The sequence below is a fragment of the Hipposideros armiger genome, unplaced genomic scaffold (assembly GCF_001890085.2).
Source record: "Hipposideros armiger isolate ML-2016 unplaced genomic scaffold, ASM189008v1 scaffold_9, whole genome shotgun sequence".
NCBI classification, from domain to species: domain Eukaryota; kingdom Metazoa; phylum Chordata; class Mammalia; order Chiroptera; family Hipposideridae; genus Hipposideros; species Hipposideros armiger.
This window is the reverse complement of record NW_017731359.1, coordinates 791,848-801,156: the sequence shown is the minus strand read 5'-3', so window position 1 is coordinate 801,156 and position 9,309 is coordinate 791,848. Positions and strand designations below refer to the sequence as shown.

The window sequence follows — 9,309 nt, the reverse complement described above, 5'->3', positions numbered from 1 at the left end:
GAGCCTTTGTCTTATCCCATACCAGCACAAGTGACTTAGAGGGATACAAGCATGGGCTTTGGAGCTAGAAAGCCCTGGGTTAAAACCCTCTCTCTTCCACATACTGGCTGCATTGCTTTGGGGAAAGTATTCAACCTCTCTGAGTCTCAGCTGCCTCATCTGTAAAATGGGTCCACTAACAGTGCCTGCCTCACAGAGGTGCTATGATGATTAGCTGAAGGAATGCCTGTAAACAACACTTAGCTGACACAGACCCTGACACAGCCTGTACTCCCTGAATGGGAGCTATCGTGATGACAGCCATGATCTATGCAGAACTTCTAGAAGTTTCTCTACCTCATTAGGCCTCCATTTACTCAATTTGAGTTCCAGCAGATAAAAGAAGAGAAGGCCAGGGATGCTCCCTGGTATTGTCTCCAGACCCCTGGACCACTCTACACTAAGCCTCAGCCATTTAAACAAGGAATTCTAACCCCTATCTCCTCCAGCAGCAAAGCTCACCAGCCGACTTCACTGGCTTCTTGAGGCCTTCAGAGGCCACTAAGAAAGGTGACCCATGAACATATATATGCCCATAGTCTCATGATAAATGCAGGCCAATATTAAACAGAACACCAGCACTCAATATGCCTTATGTTGAATACAGGCACACCTTGTTTTACTGTACTTCACTTTATTTTGTTTCCCAAGCATTGAGTTTTTTACAAATTGAAGGCAAGACCCTCCACCAGCAAAAAGATTGTGACTCGCTTTATTGAGATAACTCACTTTATTGCAGTCGTCTGCTACCGAAACTGCAATACCTCCGAGGTATGCCTGTATATGCTTTACAATAACTGCTTGGGATGCAAATAGCCAATGGGTCTGAAACATAGCAAAGTCATCATCAACGCTGGAAAATCACTTAAAGCAACTTTTGTTTCCTTCCTCTCTTCCTCCCTTCCTCTCCTCTCCCCCTCCTTCATTCCCCTTCCGCCTCTTGTATTGAAAATGTCAGCAGATCTGGCATTTTTTGGTTTTGGTTTTTTTAATAATTCTCCTTCCAGACTGGTGGGTGATTATCCTCATTCTGCTAATGAGAAAACTGAAGTATAAAGACTAAGTTATTCGTTAAAGGATTGGACCAACTCACAGCCAAAAATGTGCTTAGTCCCCTGAGTCCTGAAATCTCTACCTGGCTCACCTGTCCTCAGTCACCTCTTTTTCAGTGCTCAAAGATCAGTCTTTTCTTTTTTTTTTTTGCATTGTTTTGGGACATCCCCCCATGTTACTGACCTCTGGTTTCATGCCACCACTGGGCCCAAAGGCACTTTGCAAGCATCTCAGGTTTTGAGAGATATCCTCCCTAAAGTTGTGAAGTCCCTGAAAATGTCACCTAGTTCATAATATTGGGGTGTGCCTGATTAGGAGCCAAGGAAGGGACCTCATCTATCAACCCCCAAGCTTAAGAAGGCTCTTCCCTTCCCTGGTTCATCAGGAGCCTTTAGCAGCATGGAACGAGGGGGCTGCTTACTATCTACGTCTGGAAGTTTTGCTGGAAGATGGGGAAGACTTTAGTGAGTTGTAATTGCCTTAAGAGAGCTAAGAAATACTGAAGTTTGATCCCATCAGCCTATCCCTCGGGAGCCTCCAACATTATTCTTCTCAGAAATCAAATCACAGTCCATGTACCATCAAAATGGGACGTGCATCTGCCATGTGGGTTCATCAAAAATAACCTTTCCCTTCCCAACTCAGGTACTGTTATTTACAGCTGTGTAGCTCCCCCTCTGTTTCCACGGATTCCTTCTCTTGATCCCCCGGTGCTGGATTTGAAGCTGGCTACAGGTGGAAGGCTCCCAGGTAAACAACTTTATTAATGTCCTTGTTTTCTGTCCTTCAGCACCTGATTCTTTTTTTTTTTTTTTTTTGCTTCCACATCTGGAGTGAACCTGGGCAGCCCCATGAGTTTTCTTTGGTGGTAAAGAAAATCAAAGAGCCTAGTGAGGTGATAACCAGGAAATTCGGGTCACTCCAGAGGAATAATGCGTGCCTTCCAGGTCGATCAACCATGGGCATAAAGCAGAGCCAGACGGAGAATAATTATGCCTCATTAATACAAGTACAGTTAAAGATATTTTCCATTATGATGCCCAACTTTCCTTGGGCACATAAGGGCGCATAAATAATTTTCTCCTAGAATTTGGTGCCGGGAAAAAGTTTTGCTACTTTCAAACACTTGGTGAGTGCTTTCTTCTTTCTAGGGAATATTGGCTTACAATTTATTTTCTGCCTCTTTCAAAAAGCAATCATAGGTAATAAAGAAAAAAAATAAATTTAGGATGAAAGAAATGAAAAATGATATTTGAAGATAAAGTAAAGAGGTCGGGAGGCAATCCGGAAAGAGAGACAGACTCAGAGGCTGCAGTGAATTTTCTTCCCTGAAATTGAGCAGTAAATTTAGCTCTTGCCTGGCAGCCAAGGCAGTTAGATAACGTAAGATATTAGAATGTTCATTGTCTAATTAAAGCAGCAAAACCATTTGCTCAGAGGAAGACAGTTTCCCAGAGGTGAAGGGAGACACTGCACAGCCTCGCCTCCTGGTTCCTGCATCACCTGACCCCCTCCCATCCAGGGCACAGAGCTGAGCCCCCAGAGGACCTCCTGGGGTCTGTCCAAGAGGAAACAAAGCAGGCAAAGTAAAGGAGTTCAGTTCTCTGCCTTTTCTTCTATGGGAACAAATGCTTCCGTGGCTCCTTTTAACCCCTTGCCCAGCTCCAGAGTCTTCAGCTAATTAATTCAGAATACCCTCACTCCCACTGGGCCCTGCTCTCCAAAAATCTCTCCTTGTGTAAAGAACTCTTTTTTTGTTGGCAATGTGGCCTGTCAAATCTGCCCTTGTCGGGTCTGCCGAGTGGCACGATGGTTAAGAACTGGTTTGGGACGCCAGGCGGCCCCGGTTCGGATCCCACATATGAGGGCCAGTGACACTGCCCTCTACAGCTAAGATGCTGAAAAACAGCTCAACCTGGAGCTGGGCTGCCATGAGGCGACGGCGTAGGCTGCAGCCCCTGTGTCAGTGGGTTGCCATGGGCTACCGTGTGTAGCCAGCAGCCAGCGTGAGCGGCCAGCAGCCACAGTGAGTGGGCGTCCAGAAGCCGGCGACTGATCTGCCTCACCCGGGAAGAGCACAATGATGGTGCCAACTTGGGCCAGTGAAGCAACGTCCTCCACAACTAGACTGAAGAACAAAACGACAGCAACTTGTCTGTTCCCCTTCCCCCAATTCCCCAGTGCTGTTCCCATCCCCCCAATTCCCCAATAAAAATCTTAAAAAAACAAAACAAAACAGAACAAAAAACTGCCCTTGTCTTGTTATAGCATCGCTCACAACAGCCAGCAGGTGGAAACAACCCGAATGTCCATCGATGGATAGATGGATAAACAAAATGTGTGTAGGCATAGAGTGGAACATTATTCAGCCTGAAAAAGGGAGGAAATTCTGACACAGGCTACAACATGGAGGAAACTTGAGGATGGTATGCTAAGTGACAGAAGCCAGTCACAAAAAGACAAATACTGTATGATCTCACTTATATGAGGTACCTAGAGTTGTCAAGTTTATAGAAAGAAAATGTCGAATAGTGGTGGCCAGGGACTGGGGGGAGCGAGGAATGGGGAGGTGTTTAATGAGTAGAGAGTTTCAGTTTTGCAAACTGAAAGTTCTGGAGATGGATGGGGGTGACGGTTGCACAATGCTATAAATGTGTTTGGGAGTGTACACTTAAAAATGATTAAGATGTTAAACTTTGTGTTATTTGTACTTTACCACAATTAAAAAAAAAAAGAAACATAAACCAATCAGTCAACCAGAAACCAAACCAAACCCAACAACAACTTATCAACTGTTATTACCTTGTTATGGCTCATCAGAGGGGAGCAAAGTGCCCTCCATGGCGTTCCTTTGCACCCCTCCCTCAGAAGCCCCCATCCCATTACCCTAGGCCTTTGGGCTCAGTTGCTCACCTTCTTGTTTTTCTCATACAGATCCTTCAGGAGGGCATCCAGCTCGTTCTCATCAATGTAGCCACTTCCATCCTACCGGCGTACAGAGGGTCAGCACAGAGCTCTGGAACGCGCCCCACGACCCCGGACTTTGCTTCTTGTTTACCCCCACCCATTCCAGGGAGGCCTCAGAGTCTAACCTTCCCTTTGCTCTGTGCAAAAGGAGATGTTCAGACCGCGCAGTGCCAAAATAACACATCGCTTCTGACTTTACCAGTCAACGCAGGAATGGGACAGTTTAGGGCAAACTTTTGGTAGCCTTTCGTTCTGGTGTTTTTATTTGCACTGAAAATATAAGTGAGGTCCAAGAACCATTTAGCTAACTCCCTGAGTGTCACATCTCATCATAAAATGTCACGATGAACACAGGTGCTGTCTGAAGTTTACCCCCAACCCTTTGGTTATAAGGAAGACCACTGGAGTCACATGGGCAGGGGGCAGCTAAGGGAGGGGTGATGGGTGGTACTTTATCACTCACAGCTTCCTAGAAAAACAACCGGTTCTAGTGCCGAATCATGACCTGGCACCAGGGGAGCAGAACTGAGCATCTCCTCCCTCTGGCCCCCAACAATCTAATCACACCCTAGCTTTGAGCATAACCCTCTTCCATGAACTACTTTCTCTTGGGCTTTTAAGGTACAAAAACCTTGGGTCCCACAGGCCACAGAGTGCAATGACACCTATTTTCTCACACAGCAGAAGACGCTGCAGGGAATTAAAAGGGACAGGAAGAAACCACACGGCCCAAGCTGCCCCTCTGACAGCTTGTCTATTCCTAAGGACAAAGTGGAGCCATTCTAGCTGGGGCCTCCCCTGATGGGGCCTCCTGTGTTTCCATTCCACACTGTCCTCCCTCTTACCTTGTCATAAAATGTGAAGATGGCATTGAACTCCTCTGAGGTCAGCTTCATGCCCTGGAAGGACCAAAATATTACAAGGTATTAAAGAGAGAAGCAAAAGCTCTGTGTGTGTGTGTGTGTGTGTGTGCATGTGCAGATGTGTGAGCATGCATGTGTGCACATGCATGTGTGTGTGTGCATGCACATGTGAGCGTGCATGTGTATGTGCATGTGTGTGCACATATGCACACGTGTTCATGCTGGATTAGGGAACAAGAGAATGGAAGTGTGAAGATCACAGGGATGAGGGGAAGGGAGGAAGCCAAGAAAAGCACAGTAGCTCTTTTACCTGAAATTTAAGCAGAAAGTTTTCCTGTACAGGCAAGAGTCTGGAAAGAAAATGTTAGGGCAGAGGTTAGGAGAGCAGAGGGAAGAACAACTCTCATGGGAGGTGGGGGGAGGGGCAGGGCAGGAGGATGAAGAAGCAGAGTCTGTAGTTATGGAAACAACCTCTGAGCGCTTAATAATCTGGAGTCAGTGGAAAGTTCTACAAAGAGGGAGACCAACACATTGAGGTGTTGACCTTCACGATTCTGTCTAGCTTTGTTTTGAGCTTCGTAACACCTGACCTGTCACTTTTCCCACTGATGGACCTTAGGGATATGGGTGGTAGCACAGGGATGATCTTCAGGAGTCTTGTTAAAAGGGACACTGGGGGTGAGGGCAGGCACGTACCGGGACATCTCCGAGAGGCCCAATTTGCCATCTCCATTCAAGTCAAACATCCGTAGCTGTTGGGAACAGAAAGAGGTGCTTGGGTTATTTGCTTTGACCATGTCTCATGTCAGACCTTGCCTGCCATCCCCTTCTACTGGAGAGGGAGGGAGATGGGTGGGGCGTGCTTGCGCCTCTTCTGAGGTCACTGGAGGCCGGGGACCAGCAGAGTCTAAATCGGTCATTGGGGAGGCAATAGGGCCTCGGCCATGGCTCCTCTCTCCTCTCCTCAGGGAGGAGGCCACGGAGGACAGCAGGCCCACACCAAAGGTCCTCCCTCTCCAAGTTTATCCTCTCCTGGTGCTGCCAGAGGTTATCATGGGAACAGATGCTCCTGGTCTCAGTGAGTACCTCAGAGAGAGGGTGTATGGGGGTGTCATGATCTATAGCATCTCTTTTGCCAGCTGCCACTAGACATCACTTCACCTGGGCCCAAAGAATCAGCCAACAAAATACCCTGCAAACCAGAATCCCACTGGCTTGGGGCCCAAGTCCCGTGCCCCTGGGTAGGGAGGGACACTTCTGCCCACTCACTATGGTTTGGGTGTACTCCTGGAGCTTGGGTTCATCATACGGCCGGTTCGCCTTCTTCAGCAGGTCAGACAGGAATCCCTGGAATACAAAAGGCCTCTTCAGAGCTCCTAACTCAGTCAGTCAGCCCGTCACGCACTTAGTTGTTCATGCCATTTAGATAGTTTACATCCTTCATAATTCCCTAACCCCTTCATGCTTGTAGGGTGACCTTGGAGGCCTGGAGGTGGCTCTTACATGCAACCTCACCCCATAGGAAAGGCGGTAGAAACTGACTCTGGCTCCTCAGAGAGCCTAGGATACAAGGCTAAGCAGTGCCTGGAGATCACTGGTTCCAGAGGAACATAGGGTACAAGCCAGACTGCCAATCTGAGGGGATTGCCTTGAGGATGCCTGTCCGGGGCACTACGGGTCGAGGAGTATGGTTTGGTTGAATTCTATGGCCCCACAGCTCCATGTTACTGATTTCACATGGCTGCCCTGAGCCAGGCCTGAGTTTTGAGTCTTCCTAAACTGACCAAAATCCATGTTCCTCACACAGCGTGTCTTCCCTCCCCAGGTTCCTTAAACCCACCAGCACTCTGACCCTAGTCTCATTCTCCACACCCTCCCCAAGGTCCATCCTACCTTGAGCTCATTGGCTTCAATGTAGCCACTTCTGTCTGTGTCGTACTTCCGCCAAGCCTGCAACGGGAATGCCAACCTATTTGCAAAGACCTACTGACATCTGTAAGCCTCCTCCCTTCTTTTCCCTTTAATAAACCAGGCAGGTCCTGCTACTCAAGAATATTACAATGGGGACGGGGATGTGGAGATGGTCTAGCCCAGGGCTTTCCGTGATTCAGACGAAGAAATGAGGGGAAGTATCTTGGCCAAGGTCACGTAGAGAAGGAAGAAAACTGCTGGACAAGGTCTCCCGCTCTTAACTGGCTGCAGGTCTGGGTCTCTTTTTGGATCATCCTGTAACCAGGGTTGCAGTTTCTGAGGTTAGCAGCTCCCACCAGGGCAAGCATTAGGATACGGCGGAGCTGATTTTTGCTGTGCGTTTATAGAGTGTCCTTTCACTGCTTTGAAAGTTTCTTATTCTCTGGGTGGGGGCTGGGGGCAAGGGTAAGAAGCCTCTAGAAGGGGCAGAAACAGGCTTTGGTTACTCTTTACTGTTCTCCCTCCTCCATTTCTCTGTCATGATGCAAATGGCAGCCATGTCTGAAGGTGGAACAGAATTAGTATAATCAGTTTGTTTTGACTATCCCAAGGCCACTCCTCCACTTTTATGATAAAAAGCATCTCCTTATTTTTTCTTTTCTTTTCTCTTCTCCTTCCTTATTTTTTTTATTATTTGTTTTTAAGGAAATCACCTCTCTCCCATGCTCAAGCCATATGGTTCAAGAGGGATTGACCCCATCTTCAGAGGTAGGCATGTGACCTAGGCCTGGATGTTTGGTCTATCCCTGGATCCTGTCTCATACTGGCTCTGGGCTCTGATCTGAGTCCCAATTATTTGGTGCACATGTTGGGTCCCTGTGAGGAACCAGGGCACTTCCTGCTGACCACAACACGGATCAAAGAGACACTGAGCTTCCGCAGGTGACATGGGTATGAACACCTTTTTCCTCTCTGTTCTGGTCATCTGAGCAGGAGCAGACAGTACACAGGAGAAACAAGGAAAAATAGTTGTAGTGGTTTTAAATGTCCACACATTCTTCACTTTCCTTCTAAAGACAGAGGCTAATTCCCCTCTCCTTGAATGTGGACTGGACTTAGTGACCCAGTTTTAATGAATGGAATCTGGTAGATACGACAGTGTGTGACTTCCAAGATTAAGCCACAAAGGCATTGAGGCTTCCTTTTTTCTCTCTCTCTTGGATCACTCGCTTTGGAGGAAGCCTGCTGCCATGTTGTAAGGTCACTCAGGCAGCCTGATAGAAAGTCTCATGTAGGGAGGAACTGAGGGCTCTTGCCAATAGCCATGTGTGTATGCCATCTTGGTAGTGTATCTTCCAGCTCCTGTCAAGCCTTTGGATGACCACAACCCAGCTGACATTTTGATCTCAATCTCATGAGAGACCCCGAGCCAGAACCACTTGGCTAAGCTGTTCCAAAATTCCTAACCACAGAAACAGATAATAAATGTTTATTGCCTTAAGCTGCTAAATTTTGGGGGTAATTTGTTACGCAGCAATAGATAACTAGCACATGGTCCTGAGAAAATATGGCCCTGTATACAAATGCCCTGAAACCCCATTCTTTTATGCAAGGCATCTAGTGGAGAGGAGGGAATACCCTGCGGGGAAGGAGGCTGCCTGTATCTGTGACAGAAAGGCCCAGGGCACCCTGTTTTGCAAACCTTTGGTCTACTTTTGTGCCTGATCATATTTCTTAGATTTTCTTCCAAGTTTTCTTTCCTTGATTTTCCTTCCCTTCTCCCTCAGCTCCAAACTACACACCTGTACACCAGCAACACTGCATTTTCTGAGAGTTGTCAAGCAATAACTTTTTCCAAATTTGATTTCCTGCCTACCCCTCTTCTGCAAATCATGCCCTCCCCCCATTTATTGTCAATAGTGTGAGAGTTTATAGGTATTTTAGGATCTTCCTTCCACACCAGTAAACAAGGCTGTGTAATTCTCATGGTATAGTCGTGGCTTAAGAAATTTGATCCTGATTTTTAAAAAAGTTATGAGACATGAGCAAGTGCCAACAAAAGGGTGGGCTTATACTACAGACAACTTGGGTAGATGGTATATGACTAGGGGAGTGCATTTTCTCTGGGGAAAAAATTCCATTAAAATATTTCTTTCCATGCCCAGAAAGCCTGTCCTTGAGAAAGTAGTAAGAAATACGTGCAGGTTTTCAAAAGTGACTTCACCAACCACCTGTATGCTTTTAGTGCACTAGAATTTAGTTCATCTAGGCTGAGTCTTGACTGGGAAAAAAAGCAGATACCCCCTAAATTGCCGAAAAGGAGGACAATCTGAAGAGACTCCAGTCCTCACACAGAGCAAAGCATCTGGCCTCATTTGGGAGCAAGATCATCCCAGCAGGTCTTACCTCCCTCCTTTCCTCCCTCTCTCCCTCCCTCCCTCCCTCCCTCCCTCCATCCTTCCCTCCCTCCATCTCT

The 9,309-nt window shown here is 47.1% G+C and overlaps 1 protein-coding gene across 1 annotated transcript in view; it reads right to left on the bottom strand.

Moving 5' to 3' along the window:
- The window catches only part of CALB2 (calbindin 2), a 41,794-nt gene that overhangs the window by 13,720 nt on the left and 18,765 nt on the right, over positions 1–9,309 (bottom strand). The window contains exons 5-10 of the mRNA XM_019653353.1: positions 6,816–6,872; positions 6,192–6,269; positions 5,619–5,674; positions 5,233–5,272; positions 4,905–4,958; positions 4,006–4,077 (exon numbers count right to left, since the gene is read on the bottom strand). Coding sequence (XP_019508898.1) covers positions 4,006–4,077; positions 4,905–4,958; positions 5,233–5,272; positions 5,619–5,674; positions 6,192–6,269; positions 6,816–6,872 — 357 coding nt within the window. The remainder of the gene's footprint in view (positions 1–4,005; positions 4,078–4,904; positions 4,959–5,232; positions 5,273–5,618; positions 5,675–6,191; positions 6,270–6,815; positions 6,873–9,309) is intronic.